At 48.3% G+C, this 15,355-nt stretch overlaps 2 protein-coding genes and 1 long non-coding RNA gene across 3 annotated transcripts in view; all 3 read left to right on the top strand.

The window, feature by feature from the left end:
* The window catches only part of FZR1 (fizzy and cell division cycle 20 related 1), a 29,497-nt gene extending 27,374 nt beyond the window's left edge, over positions 1-2,123 (top strand). Inside the window, exon 14 of the mRNA XM_083720534.1 lies at positions 456-2,123. Within this exon, the coding sequence (XP_083576660.1) occupies positions 456-497 (42 nt within the window). The 3' untranslated portion in view covers positions 498-2,123. The remainder of the gene's footprint in view (positions 1-455) is intronic.
* TEKTIP1 (tektin bundle interacting protein 1) overlaps positions 1-11,368 on the top strand; it is a 209,428-nt gene extending 198,060 nt beyond the window's left edge. Inside the window, exons 2-5 of the mRNA XM_083720799.1 lie at positions 6,026-6,151; positions 8,009-8,238; positions 10,104-10,229; positions 11,199-11,368. Coding sequence (XP_083576925.1) covers positions 6,054-6,151; positions 8,009-8,238; positions 10,104-10,229; positions 11,199-11,347 — 603 coding nt within the window. The 5' untranslated portion in view covers positions 6,026-6,053 and the 3' untranslated portion in view covers positions 11,348-11,368. The remainder of the gene's footprint in view (positions 1-6,025; positions 6,152-8,008; positions 8,239-10,103; positions 10,230-11,198) is intronic.
* A 411-nt stretch (positions 11,369-11,779) lies between these two features.
* Positions 11,780-14,599, top strand: LOC310835904. The gene is made up of 2 exons (XR_014559782.1): positions 11,780-11,889; positions 13,641-14,599. It is a non-coding gene; the product is annotated as an uncharacterized lncRNA (long non-coding RNA).
* The last annotated feature ends 756 nt before the right edge of the window (positions 14,600-15,355 follow it).

Here is a 15,355-nt window from a genome sequence, read left to right as displayed (position 1 = left end):
TCCGCTAATCCAGAAATAGTACCTCGGGTTAAGAACTTTGCTTCAGGAGGAGAACAGAAATTGCGCGGCGGCACCCAGAGGCCCTGTTAGCTAAAGCGGTGCTTCAGGTTAAGAACAGTTTCAGGTTAAGAACGGACCTCTGGAACAAATTAAGTACTTAACCCGAGGTACCACTGTATTCCCAATCGGCACATTATTCGTCTCGCAGAGGCTCCTCTGGTTATGACGTCTGTGGTCTTGGCTGAGCTCTTGCAAATGCGGAACGTGTCGGAGCTTTTGGCTGGCCAACTTCCACTGGTTGATAGTGTCTCTCAGATGAGCAAACAACCCGTGGGGTCAACTTTTTTTTATTTTCCTCTGTCCCTCAATGAGCATCCTCTTATCCCAAGCCCTTGGCAACGAGTCACAGAGGGAACGCGACAAACCCGCTAACCATCCCTTCTCCTTTCTTTCAGGAGTCCGTGTCGGTCCTTAACCTTTTCACCAGGATACGGTAGAAAAGAAAACAGGACCACGGAACAAGAGACTGTGCTTTGGGGTGGAGAACCACTAAAATGGCCTGCATGGGACCTCGGGCCATCATCTCGGGGTGGGGGGAACAGGGAGGGAGTGGGGTGATGTGTCAAAAAAAAAAAAAAAAGAGAGAGAGATTCAGAGGTTGGGGGGGGAACCCTCAAAAGATCCTTTATTAAATATCTGAGTGTGAATCTTATCGGATGTTATTTGGGTGCAGGGGAACCTCTGGACCAATTCTATTCCTTCCTTGGAGCCCAGAGAGTAAATATAACATGTATATTTTGGGGCTTGTTTTTCCAAAAGACAGGAATGAGGTTGTTTCAATCCTTTGGGGGGGGGGCACTTGCCAGATGCAGCCGAAATGTCTGCTCTTGTTTCTCCCCCCCCCCACCACTTTCCCCCCCTGTCTGTTTTGCTCTGGGGCGAAACCAGCACTTGTGAGCATGCGGGAAGAGACTAGTGCCCGTGATTTTAAAAAGCAACAAACACAGAGGCACGATTACCCGGTGCTCTTAAATTTATCCCCCCCCCCCCCAGTGTGTCTGGGATGCTTTTGCCCAGAAACAACGATGCCTCCCTACCCAAATCGCCGCACAAGGGTGGCAGATGCAGTCTAGCAACGCATCCTTGAAAAGAAAAAAGAAAAAGCATTCATTGCTTGCAAGATCACTTGTCTGGAAGAGGCATTCTGTCCTGAGAGCGGCGGGGGAAAAGCCTCTTAAATCCCAAACCAGGATGGAACTGGCAGCCGCCTCCAGCTGTTGCAAAAGCGGTCAGGAACGGCGGGAGCCGGAAAACCCGGAAACTTAAGAGGGAGGCTCGGCGAATCTCCGTTCCCAGCTGCGTGCAAGAGGTTGGTCGTTCTTAGAAGAGGCAATCCCTTCCTGAGAACGGGGAAGACCTCTTCTCGGGTCAGAGATTCAGGAAATCTGTTGAATTCGCAGCTCCCAGTTGTTACGGACACTGGGAGTGCAGCCACGAGAGGCTGAGCCTTTGGCTCTGCAAGCCTCTGGATCCCAGAGGGGTTTTTAAACCCCGGAATCCCTCCGGGAGTGCCGAGTGCGAGTAGCGCAGAGCCGTCGATGGGCTGACTTCTGAGCCAGCGTCCCAGTGAAAAACCTCCTTTCTCTCGTCTTTTCCTCTTCCCTCCATCTCTCTCGTCTGCCTCCGTTAAGGGAGCGCGCCATGTTGAGTTCGTGTGCCCTGCGGTTAGAAAGCGACGTTTAGCTTCGCATCGTTCTGGGAGGGGGGGGGCAGTCACTGTTGGGCTTTCGTGAAAAACGGGGGCGCCCGACTTCAAACAAATGCCCCGTGTGTGTTTGTGTGTCTGTGCACGTCTGTCGATTCGATTTGGCAAGAGGCGATTTACAACGAGCGAAGGCAGGGGGGAGACCATGCAAGTTCGGATTTTGCGCGTTTGGGGCCAGAAGTTGCTGAAAATTTTGAGAATTAATATTTGGGATAGCGTTTTGTCTCTAACCCCCCCCCCCCAAAACTCCCCTTCCCGCCATCAAGAGATAAAACGCGGCTACCTTTGTAAACAATACCGGGGGGGGGGGGGAATTCAGTGTATCTGGCATTAAAAGGACATGTGGATTTCAAAAGCGGCCTTCGCCCACAGCGTGTGGTGTTTTTCGAAAGCTTTGCTGGGGGAAGCGGGGAATTTTAAGGCGCTTATTCTCTTTCCTTCCCCCTCCCGCCTGTCCCCTCCTCAAATTGCTGCGATCCGGTGCTCCCCTTTGTAAGGCGGAGTGGGGAATGTTGCATATTCACACCCCAGCTCGTGAATTGCGCCTACGCATAGCTGTCAACTTTCAGATTTGAAAATAAGGGACCAGCAGCCTCGAAAAGAAGGGATCAGCAGCCAAAATCAGGGATTTTAGTCACCCAGCAGCCAAACGAAGCCTCTAGCGGTGGTTCCCACAGCGCAGCAACCCGGCAAAGGGGACGCAGCAAGGAAAACCACCGTCACCTCTCCGCTGGGAAGCGCTGAGCAAAGGCGAGTCCCCAGGCAACACGGCCAATTTGATTGGCACAAGGCATGCAAGCTCCACCCCCCAGTCGTTCTCAGACTCCTCATTGGGTGAGCAACGCAGCCAAGCAACACAGTTGGAGCCTCCCTCCTCCCTGGCCAGCAGGGAGGGAGGGAGGGAGGGAGATGAGCTGCTTCCTTTGAAACCCGGGAAATTTAAGGGACATCATCAATAAGGGACAGCAGTGGGATGCGGCGCTGGGATAAGGGACTTTCCTGCCAAATAAGGGATGGTTGACAGCTATGTGCCTACCTGTGGCCTCTCTCCTAGGACAAGGGAGATGTGATGTGGTGGGCAGGGCCAGAGGCAAAAGAGGAAGGAGCCATGAATAGAATTTAAACCCTCTCCTCTCTCGTCCGCCCCCAAAACAAGAGTTCAAAGTCACTTTCTGCCTTGGGAGGGTGGGGGAGCAAGGCGAACAAGGAGTTTGTGGCCCGGGGAAAGAGGGTGTATCAGTGGTACCTTGGTTCTCAAACTTAATCCGTTCTGAAACCAAAGCGTTCCAAAACCAAGGCACACTTTCCCATAGAAAGCAATGCAAAACGGATTAATCCGTTCCGGACTTTTAAAAACAACCCCTAAAATAGCAATTGAACAGGGATTTTACTCTCTTAACGAGACCATTGATCCATAAAATGAAAGCAATAATCAGTGTACTGTACTATAAAATAAATAAGACAGTATTGTAGATGGTAGAAATTGAAATTATTATTTTTTTCTTTCCTGCACTGATGATAGTCATTGTTTGGATGGGGGGCTGTTATCCATTTCTGCTGTCACACAATCAGTAGCTGAACTGGGTTCCAAACAGTCACAAAAGCAAATGAACTGAGAAAGCCTTTTTAAAAAACGCAAAATAAATAGCAAAAACAAAAGCGCCAAACTTAATCCGTTCTGGAAGTCCGTTTGACTCCCGAAATGTTTGGAAACCAAGGCGCAGCTTCTGATTGGTGCAGGCGCCCTGGAAACAATAGCTGACAGCCGCGTCGGACGTTCAGCTTCCGGAAAACGTTCAGAAACGGGAACACTTTCTTCCGGGTTTTCGGCGTTTGGGAACCAAGGAGTTTGAGAACCAAGGCACCACTACCTGTTAGCGATGCCCCTTATGGAGAGACGTGAGCTTAAGTACCAGCAGTCCAGGGCACGAGGGTTGGATACTGGACCAAGCAGGCCATGATTATGCAACTTTTCTCAGGTCCACTGCTGCTATTTCTTCATGCGCTGTGACTCTCCGTCCCTGGAGAGCAAGTGGGATCTAGGGGCTTGCCTAACTGCGCCTACGACGGCTCTTTTGATTCCACCAAAGGAGAAGATGGAGACATCTCAAGTTCTGCCTTTCTTCTTCGTTTCGCTTTGTTACTGTGTCGGCATCTGTCCGTCTCGGGAGACAATGGAGTTCGCCTCTGGGGGTGAAGCCACACCGCTGTGAGAGCGGCCCCAAAGTCATCTCCCCAAGGCACCGTGTGTCGGGGGGTTCCTGGGCTGCCCAGATGACAAGACCCCCCTTGGCCTCAAAGATGGGGTCCAAAGGAAAGCAGAACAAGACGTTTGGCACCAGCTTAGTTGCCAGAAAGAGGCGGACAAGGTGCCATCCAACCGCCTTAGGGACTCTGTTCCAGATCTCTGTACGTTTTGTTCCTCAGCCGCCTCCTTTCCCAGAGACGACCAAGTAATAATAATGATAAAGGTAGTTTTCCTGCAAACCTAGCAGTTTGAAAGCACGTCAGAGTGCAAGTAGATAAATAGGTACCACTCCGGCGGGAAGGTAAACGGCGTTTCCGTGCGCTGCTCTGGTTCGCCAGAAGTGGCTTAGTCCTGCTGGCCACATGACCCGGAAACTGTACGCCGGCTCCCTCGGCCAGTAAAGCGAGATGAGCGCCGCAACCCCAGAGTCGGCCACGACTGGACCTAATGGTCAGGGGTCCCTTTACCTTTACCTATAGTTTATTACAGTCAGAGACCAGCTTATAAAACACACTTGGGGGTACAATCCAGGAAGGAAAGCAAACATTTAAAGCAACGTACAGTGGTGCCCCGCAAGACGAATGCCTCGCAAGACGTAAAACCCGCTAGACGAAAGGGTTTTCTGTTTTTCGAGGCACTTCGCAAGACGAATTTCCCTATGGGCTTGCTTCACAAGACGAAAACGTCTTGCGAGTCTTGCGATTTTTTTCCGCTTCCCCCCTTTTTCTAAACCGCTAAGCCGCTAATAGGGTTGCTTCGCAAGACGAAAAAACCGCAAGATGAAGAGACTCGTGGAACGGATTCTTTTCGTCTTGCGAGGCACCACTGTACAACAATAAGTTTAAAATTTATAAATGTGATAAGCGTTTAGATAAGCTACCACAGAGAGATGACCCGGTCGCCCATGGAACCGTGTTTGGGGATTTTCTTAACGAACTAGTTTGGGTCAGGGGATGGTCTGCGCCTGACGATCTGTACACAGAATCTGGCGATCATCCGAGTAATAATAATGATATATAATAATAATTTATTATTTATACCCCGCCCATCTGGTGGGTTTCCCCAGCCACTCTGGATGGCTCCCAACAGAATATTAAAACAGTAAAACATTAAAAACTTCCCTAAACAGGGCTGCCTTCAGATGTCTTCTAAAAGTCTGGTAGTTGTTTATCTCCTTGATATCTGGTGGGAGGGCGTTCCACAGGGAGGGTGCCACCACCAAGAAGGCCCTCTGCCCGGTTCCCTGTAACCTTACTTCTTGCAATGAGGGGACTGCCAGAAGGCCCTCGGAGCTGGACCCCGGTGTCTGGGCTGAAAGATGGGTGTGGAGACCCTCCTTCAGGTACACTGGGCTGAGACCATTTAGGGCTTTCAGGGTCAGCACCAACCCTTTGAATTGTGCTCGGAAACGTCCTGGGAGCCAATGTAGGTCTTTCAAGACCAGTGTTGTCTCAGTGGCCGCTCCCAGTCCCCAGTCTAGCTGCCGCATTCTGAATTAGTTGTAGTTTCCGGGTCGCCTTCAAAGGCAGCCCCACGTAGAGCGCATGGCAGTAGTCCAAGCGGGAGATAACTAGAGCATGCAACACTCTGGCCAGACAGTCTGCAGGCAGGGGAGGGTCTCATCCTGCATCCCAGATGGAGCTGCCCTGGACACAGAACTGACCTGCGCCTCCATGGACAGCTGTGAGTCCAGAATGACTCCCAGACTGCGCACCTGGTCCTTCGGGGGCACAGTGACCCCATTCAGGACCAGGGAGTCCCCCACACCTGCCCGCCTCCTGTCCCCCCAAAACAGTCCTTCTGTCTTTGTCAGGATTCAGCCTCAATCTATTAGCCGCCATCCATCCTCCAACCGCCTCCAGACACACCTAAGGGCTGTTATCTTTTGCCATCTCCCCCTTTGACCCGGGATGCCTACCTTTCGTTGCTAAGGGAATGGTTGCCATGAAAGGTTTGTGTAGCAAACAATGATCTCTCACCCATGAAGGACTATAGGAAACTGAGCTTGGGACGTCGGAGGGGGCTCCTTGCAGCCCCAAAATGGATCTCCAGTGTCTCAACTATCGGGATCTGGTGCTCAATCGACCCTACGTCCCCCAGGTCTCCTTAGAGACCGATTACCCGACGCCACTATACAGGTGAGTTTTTTTGTCTCCTGCCCTTCTGTTCTTCCCAATTAAGGTGCAAAAAAATTTTGTTTTTTGACAACTCTTAATAAATCTCGGAAGCGCTGCTTTATAAAACAGGACTCGCTTGGCAGGATTTCGTTCGAACTCTTAAAGGATCAGCAGTTTTGGTTCCTGGGTTCAGGGACTCCCGTTTTAAATGCTGCCGGGCATTTGAGACGCAAGTGCCTCTGAGTGCGCGAAGAGCGCGTTTTGTCGTTACAGGGCTGCCGTAACGAAATTTCCCAGACCTGTTCTGGCGGGAATTCTGAACGTTTTAAAACGTCCGGGAAAATCTAGGCCTATGGCAACTCATGTCGGAACTGTTGGGGTTTTTTTTTGGGGGGGGGGTGGGATTTCCTATTTAAAAAATAGCTCAGAAAACTCCCATCCTCCTCACCATTTCATCCTTGCAACAACCCAAAAAATTTTAAAAAATCTGGATTTTCACTTTTTGAATAGAGCAACCCGACATTATTTTCATTTATCGCATTTATATAGCACATTTTTATCTTCTGAAGAGGTTCATTCATAGTTCTTCCCCTCCCCATTTCATCCTTCTAATGACCGTGTGAGGTAGGTTAAGCTAAGAGATGGTGCCTGGGCCGAGTCACCCAATGAGCTTCACGTCTTTGTGGGAATTCGAACCCGCCTCTCCCGGGTCACAGCCTGACACTCTAACCATTAGGACATACTGGCTCTTCTTAAAAGAATTGTAGTCTAGGCCTCCTTCAGAAAGCCAGTTCCGTTCCAAAACCAAAGCGTTCCAAACCCAAGGCGCACTTTCCCATAGAAAGTAATGCAAAACGGATTCATCTGTCCCAGACTTTAAAAAACAACCCCTGAAACAGCCATTGAACATGGATTTTACTATCTAACGAGGCCACTGAGCCATAAAACGAAAGCAATAAAAAGTGTACTGCAGTTGCGCAATCAATCCATCAGTAGCCGAACTGGATTCCGCACAGTCACAAAAGCAAAACGAAAAAGAGCCGCCGAAACAGAAATGCAAAAGAAATAGCAAAAACAGACAGACCTCAGTTTGGGTTCCAAGTTGTTTGAGTACCAAGGCATTTGAGAACCAAGGTACCACTGTATATATAGACAGTGCTTTTTTCCCTTTTAAAAAATGTTGTGGGGTACTCTCATTTTCCTACTCATATTAAAATACTGCCCCTCAATGAGGCCAAACTTAGATTCACAAAATGTTTTGGGGTATGCTTCCCCCTGCGTCCTACAAGAAAAAGCACTATATCTATCATCTATCATCTATCTATCTATCATCTATGTATCTATCTATCTATCTATCTATCTATCTATCTATCTATCTATCTATCTATCTATCATCTATCTATCATCTACCTACCTACCTATCATCTATCTATCTATCTATCATCTATCTATCATCTACCTACCTACCTATCATCTATCTATCTATCTATCTATCATCTCTATCTATCTATCTATCTATCTATCTATCTACCCTGGCCAATAAAGTGAGATGAGCACCGCAACCCCAGATTCGGTCACGACTGGACCTAATGGTCAGGGTTCCCTTTACCTTTAACATGGGGATTAGCAGCTAATAAAAGTTTGGGTTCTCTTTTGTTCGGGGCTTCCATCTTGTTCCACCTGGTGGCAGGTGGGAGTCCTGTCGTGACCATCTTCAATAAAGACCAAGCCGACTGGCTGCTGTTTTGCTCTGGTATTCCTGGCTGGTGCCCTTGTTTTTTGTCCAAGGGAACCCCCAGATTTCTCCGTCAACAGTGTGGAACTGATGGATCCTTTGTGGGTTCCCGGCTAATGTTTCTTTCCTCTCCCCGGACGCAGCGATGAGTACCTGACGTTGAGGGGCCCGCGGAACCCCCCCATCCTCCGCCAGGCCGTTCGCTGGAAGTACACCCCTATGGGGTGGGATGCCATCCCCCAGACCTGGTATACGGGGCTGACCAACAGCCACAACCGCAACGCCTGGTACACCCTCACTGACCCTGTCGGCCGCGAAGCTTACTACCGTTGGCAGAAGTGGCACGACCACAGAGAGAGGAATCTACCAGCTGGTAAGGTGCCAACATTCTGCAGGGACTGGTTGCATGGCCACATGGGCAAATGGCTTGAGATACCTATGAGGTCCATAAATCGCCATCTAGCATATATTCAACACAAAAAACGGGGACAATTTGTTGTTGGACAGCTGGACATATAAAGGGCCCCATGACCTTCAGGAGCTGAGGGCCTCATCAAACCTAAATCTGTCCCTGGCCTTTGGCTTGCTTACTTTCCACAGAGATTTGTCTGTTTTTCCAATGTTCCAGATATCTGTGCTTTCAAACACTTCTGAGATTTCCAAAGGCGGTGTAGGGGGAATAAAGAGGTGCAGGAACTCTCTGTGAACGCCTTTCTCGTTCATCATCAGCTTCATCATCATTATCATCATCATTTTATTTGCATGCACGCTTCTTCAGATATTAGTATGCATGCACACGAAAGGTCATATCAATAACTAACTTGTTGTTGCTTAGTCGTTTAGTGGTGTCCGCCTCTTCGTGACCCCCTGGACCAGAGAACGCCAGGCCCTCCTGTCTTCCACTGCCTCTTGCAGTTTGGTCAAACTCATGCTAGGAACCTCAAGAACACTGTCCCACCATCTTGTCCTCTGTCGTCCCCTTCTCCTTGTGCCCTCCATCTTTCCCATTGCCTCCAAGTCCTGCTGCAAAATCCTTCTCAACTCTGGGTTTTTTTTTGTGGGAGGGAGAACAAGGAATTTGTGAACTCGAAAGAGCAGGGACAATTTGCCCTATTCCGAATCAGACCACTGAGCTCAGTAGTTCCTGCAGCTCACCAGGGATTCAGACAGGGGCCGGATTTAGGTATGATGAGGCCCTCGGCTCCTGAAGGTAATGGGGTCGTTTATATGTCCACCTGGGACGTGGGTGGCGCTGTGGGTTAAAGCACAGAGCCTAGGGCTTGCCGATCAGATGGTTAGGGTTTCACTGGAGAAATGTTGGAGGGGATGGAATAGGACGTCCCTATTTTCAGGGGAGAAACGTTGGAGGGGATGGAATAGGACGTCCCTATTTTCAGGGGAGAAACGTTGGAGGGGATGGAATAGGACGTCCCTATTTTCACGGGGGGACGCGGGTGGTGCTGTGGGTTAAACCACAGAGCCTAGGACTTGCCGATCAGAAGGTCGGCGGTTCAAATCCCTGCAATGAGGGGGTGAGCTCCCGTTGCTTGGTCCCTGCTCCTGCCAACCTAGCAATTCAAAAGCCCACCAGCGCAAGTAGATAAATAGGTCCCACTCCGGCGGGAACGTAAACGCCATTTCCTTCCACTGCTCTGGTTCGCCAGAAGCGGCTTAGTCCTGCTGGCCACACGACCCGGAAGCTGTACGCCGGCTCCCTCGGCCAGTAAAGCGAGATGAGCGCCGCAACCCCAGAGTCGTCCGCGACTGGACCTAATGGGCAGGGGTCCCTTTACCTATATGTCCAGCTGTCCTTTGTCAACAACAAATTTGAGACCAATCTAACCAGCTTGCAACTTGGGACCTCCAAAGTGTGGTCCTTTGTGGACTTTAAGGTCCTCCGCGGGGCAGACCAGGAGAGGCGGTCCTGTAGTCCAAAAAGATCTGGAGGGCTGAATTTGCCTATGGCTGCCCTAGTTCATCAGCTAGCTCCTTCCTGCAAGGTTTGGCACACTTTTTGTGTATACCAATTTGTGTATCCCAAACCGGACCCCATGTGTGGGGTCGGTGGCTGTGATTTCGGGGAAATGGCCGGCGGGCCAAACAGGGACTGTTGCCCTGCCGGATCTGAAGGCTCCCCACCTCTGCCAAAGAGAGAGAGAGAAAGAAATTAAAGTGACGGCCTTTTCTGCTGCAGCGGCACAATGTTGGCTCAAATCTGTGTCCTCTGTTTTCTTCCAGCCTACGCTCAACATCTGCAAGACAGCTGTTGCTTCGACCCCATCGTCCCCGCCCAGTACTTGAGCCCTAAGACGCGATGGGGGGCGTTCATGTGGAGGGACAGACCCATTCTCGGAAAGGAATTTGGTAAGCAGGAGGGGGAACCTGGGAGAGGGGCTGGGACGTTTTCTGGAGCAAGGCAGCGGGTTTAAAAGGTTTCCAGGCATCCCCGTTTCCTGGAGATCATCCTCGAATTTGCTAAAGTTGTGCCTGCTGATCTCTGTTTTTTAAGTGACCCTCCCTGGTGGTGATGGGGTGGGGGTTAGGGGAAAACAACCCCTTCTTTCCCTTCTCAGTCTGTTTCTCAGCTTGCTTTGCCTGCCTGTCTGCATATGTGGGCAAGGTTGTGGGAAACTGTTAGTCCTAAGACTCAGGGGTGTGTTCTGTCTGATAAGGAAAATTCCCGGGGTGCTGATTTACTCCACTGCCCAGCTGGTTGGGGCGCCACTCCCCGCGGGTCTCTCTGGCCAAGCTAAAGAAGCAAAACAGCGGTCAGTAGTTGTTGTTTTGTCATTTAGTTGTGTCCGCCTCTTCGTGACCCCCTGGACCAGAGCACGCCAGGCCCTCCTGTCTTCCACTGCCTCCCACAGTTTGGTCAAACTCATGCTGTTCGCTTCGAGAACACTGTCCCACCATCTCGTCCTCCGTCGTCCCCTTCTCCTTGCGCCCTCCATCTTTCCCAACATCAGGGTCTTTTCCAGGGAGTCTTCTCTTCTCACGAGGTGGCCAAAGTCTTGGAGCCTCAGCTTCAGGATCTGTCCTTCCAGTGAGCACTCAGGGCTGATTTCCTTCAGAATGGAGAGGTTGGATCTTCTTGCAGTCCATGGGACTCTCAAGAGTTTCCTCCAGCACCAGAATTCAAAAGCATCCTAGGTCCTCATGAACCTGATTGCAACGGAAACATCGGATGTTGCCTCCTATAGTCCCACCACTGGGGTCCTCTTTGCAGAGGGTCTCTGAGGTTTCGGGACGGGGACATTCCTGGACCTATTTGGGACCTTCTGCACCCCGGGATCTTCCTGAGATCTACAGTTTTCTCTCTTTCTTCTCTCCCAGTGGTCAACCGCAACCGCGGACCCGAGGAGCTGAAGGGGAAGCCGGGCTACGTGCCACACCTCACCATCCACACTCCAATGTTCACCGCCAAAGACTATCGCACTTGGAGGATGTTTGACCGACAGCCTTCGACCAAACACCAGCACTAGTAAAAAACTTTTCCCCCGCTGCTTCGCGTGACCCAGGTATCTTTCTTCGTGCCAGAGGTTGGTGGTGGGGACCTGAGACCCTTTCGGGGCAAAGCTGTGCCAACGCCCACCTTGGTTTCCAAACTCCCAAAACCCGGAAGTAAGTGTTCCGGTTTTCGAACTTTTTTCGGAAGCCGAACGTCTGACACGGCTCTCGGCTGTTGTTTCCGTCAATCGGAAGCAGCGCCTCAGCTTCCAAACATTTTGCAAGTCCAACGGACTTCCGGAACGGATTAAGTTTTGGTTTTTGCTATTTACTGTATTTTTTGCTCTATAAGACTCACTTTTTCCCTCCTAAAATGGGTGTGCGTCTTATGGAGCGAATGCAGGCTGCGCAGCTTTCCCAGAAGCCAGAACAACAAGAGGGATTGATGCTTTCACTGCGCAGCGATCCCTCTTGCTGTTCTGGCTTCTGAGATTCAGAATATATTTTTTCTTGTTTTCCTCCTCCAAAAACTAGGTGCGTCTTGCGGTCTGGTGCGTCTTATAGAGCAAAAAATACGGTATTTCCCGTTTTTTGTTTTTGAGGCTTTTTCAGTTCATTTGTTTTGGTGACTGTGTGGAACCCAGTTCGTTGTGTGACTGCGGAAATGGATAAAAGCCCCTCATCCAAACAATGACTATCATCAGTGCAGGGAAGGAAAAAAAATATTCTTTTTACTTTGTATCATCTGCAGTACTATCTTATTTATTTTATAGTACAGTGGTACCTTGGTTTAAGTACTTAATTCGTTCCGGAGGTCCGTACTTAACCTGAAACTGTTCTTAACCTGAAGCACCACTTTAGCTAATGGGGTCTCCTGCTGCCGCCGGAGCACAATTTCTGTTCTCATCCTGAAGCAAAGTTCTTAACCTGAAGCACTATTTATGGGTTAGTGGAGTCTGTAACCTGAAGCGTATGTAACCCGAGGTACCACTGTACAGTGGATGTTCGGGTTGCGAACGTGATCCGTGCGGGATGCAGCGTTCGCAACCTGGCTTTCACACTTGCGGGTTGCAATTCAGTGCTTCTGCGCTTTCTGTATCCTCTGGTTTGAGGAGTGTCCCAGGGGCCGGTCAGAGAAGCATTTGGCTCTGAAATATACTCAGAGTCGCAAAGTATTGTGCTATGCACGCGTGGGTTCGTATCCCATCCTCGTCGCCAGTGAAATATACTCAGAGTCGCAAAGTGATTTCATGCTCTTTATTCAGCTCATAGTGGTGAGGAGGAATGAATGGAAGTCCCCTCAAAGTATCTGCTTTATATACATTATTTACACAATGGGCTGCACATGATTGGCTAATTCCGGAATTCTACTGTAAGCCAATCAGGTTGTGGATTCACTTCTATCTGGAGCATGATTGGGTGGTTCCTGCTAACCAATCATACTGCTGCATTGTTCTAGGACCAATCAGACTGCTGCATTCTGAATCCTATTGTTCTAGGACCCATCAGACTGCTGCCTTTTGGATCCTATTGTTCTAGGACCAATCAGATTGTTGCAGTTTGGATCCTATTCAACTCAGTACATAACAGGCTCTCAAACTCTGATCATGTTTCCTAAATGTTTAGGGAAAAGGCAGCCCTGTTCAGGGAAGCTTTTAATGTTTAATAGGTTATTGTATTTTAGTGTTTTGTTGGAAGCCGCCCAGAGTGGCTGGGGAAACCCAACCAGATGGGTGGGGTAGAAATAATAAATTATTATTATAAATCTTAACGCCCTCGGAGTGCAGACGGGTTGAGAAAATCTCCAGCTTTGCCAATAATCCCGGTTTTCCAACGCAATAAGGCACCATCGCTTCCAAAATAATACGCCACTTTCAAAAAACCTCAGGCAAAAACCACACTGGCTGTCTAATAATAATAATTTTTATTATTTATACCCCGCCCATCAAACACCCACTTAGCAAATACGCTCTACTTAAAACATCATTCCATCCACAAACCGTATCGCCATTCACGCAACGCTTCTTATTTTAAAATGTATAAATAAACAGCTGGATTTATTTTTTAAAAAAGGCTATGTAGGTTGAAGTGTTTTTTCTCCCTCAAAGTGCTTTTCGCCATAAGGTTGCTTTTCAATATCTTGCTGGCGAGCATTCAACTGTTGCAGTGCTTTTTTCCCCCTAGAAAAACTCCTATAACTCACCATGAAGTTGTTATATCAAGTGCCACATTTTTAACCAGAAAAAAAGGAAAAAGAAAGATGTGCCGGTACTTTGCACCCCCAGAAAAAAATATATATAACTATATCTGAAATTTCATGCATATCAGTTAATATATTGACCTTCTTCCAGGAAAATAGCTGTTTACTTGGTCGTTTTCCTATGTCGCGAAGGCTGAAATTTCAGTGCAGCGGAGCAGGGTCAAGATATTAACTGATATGCATGAAATTTCAGATAGAGCTAATATAATCCTTAGCGTAGTAAGATAAGACCTTTGGAACAGGCATATATTTTTTGCAAAAAGTTTTTTAGGAACTGCCCTAGTGAGGGAGTTCTTTTGTGGGGGGCAGGATGTAGGAACTTTTCATTGCATGATTAATATTTGATTTTTTTATATATATAAAAAAAGGAGTCAGAGCAAAAAAACGAAAAAGAAGACAGCTTCCTCTCAAAATCTCTCGCTTTTTAGAGTTTTATTTTCTCACCTTTTTTAGAGAGGATTTTTGAAAAATATGGTAAAAAGGACTCCGCTGCATGAGTCAAATAAACAGCGTTTTGAACGCGTTATAAACATGCGACACCAGAGGGCGATGGAGAGCAAAGAAATTTTTTGATGCGATTTTCCAAAGCGGTTTTTCCGCATCTTTTGTCATAACGATTTAATTTCTGACTTGCTTATAGCGTGTTTTCCCGCCTGCGTGTTTAGATCTAGTCAGAGTTGGGTTTCGAAAGGCACCTTGCAGATTTTCTGCACAGAGATCCCCAAGATATAATTAGGGGTGCTAAAAAATAAAATACCTTAAAGACAGTATAACTTATACCATTTAGGATTCAAGGTGCTTGCTAAAATAATTGTTCTTTCTTCACTGCTCAAACAAGAACTGTCCTCTGTTTTTGCAACTCGAGACGTTTTTCGGGTACCCACAGTGCCGAAGCAAAAGTCTCTTTAGGGTATTTCCAGAAGTAAAAATCCGGACACAAAAAGTTGTGTTGCTTTTTTGGGTTGTTGAGCTTCATGGTTCTGTTTGCAAAACCCCAGACATTTTGCTGGTTTTTCAAAAAATAAAATAAACTTATTCCTCCTGGATGCTAAATTTCATCGCTGGAATCCTGGACGTGTCCGGAACAAACCTGGACGTTTGGCAACCCTATTTTTCTATTTCCCGACCAGCAGCAGTTCGCCTGGACATCTTGCGAGATGCTCAAGGTGTCTTGTACCTGTCCAGGAAGAAAATATTTAAAAGTTACAAAGCTGAGAAAACGGAGAAAGCTTTTTCCTGTTTATTCAGCCTACTGGAAGCAGCCGACGGACCACTGCAGAATAATATTTTTAACCGGGCTTTGAATAAATATGCCATTACTTGTTACGGTTTGGAATTGTATTATCATCTTCCTTAGTAGACTGCGCAAGCCACTGTTCTGAATCCTGCTTTTTCAAGAGAGTATGGGGGTTATTCTGAATTATGCTTTTTTTATAGGAGAGTCCAACCCCCTGCGATGCAGGGATATTTTTGTCCTGTGCAGGACTCGAACTCATGACCCTCAGATTAATTGTCTCATGCAGGACCAACTGAGTAAGGGGCTATTCTGAATTCTGCTTCTAATAGGGTAGGGGGCTATTCTGAATTCTGCCTCTAATAGGGTAGGGGGCTATTCTGAAGTCTGCCTCTAATAGGGTAGGGGGCTATTCGGAATTCTGCTTCTAATAGGGTAGAGGGCTATTCTGAATTCTGCCTCTAATAGGGCTGGGGGCTATTCTGAATTCTGCATCTAATAGGGTACGGGGCTATTCGGAATTCTGCCTCTAATAGGGTAGGGGGCTAT

Source organism: Podarcis gaigeae (genome assembly GCF_964106915.1).
Source record: "Podarcis gaigeae genome assembly, chromosome: 18".
Classification (NCBI taxonomy): domain Eukaryota; kingdom Metazoa; phylum Chordata; class Lepidosauria; order Squamata; family Lacertidae; genus Podarcis; species Podarcis gaigeae.
This window is presented reverse-complemented; position numbering and strand designations above follow the sequence as displayed.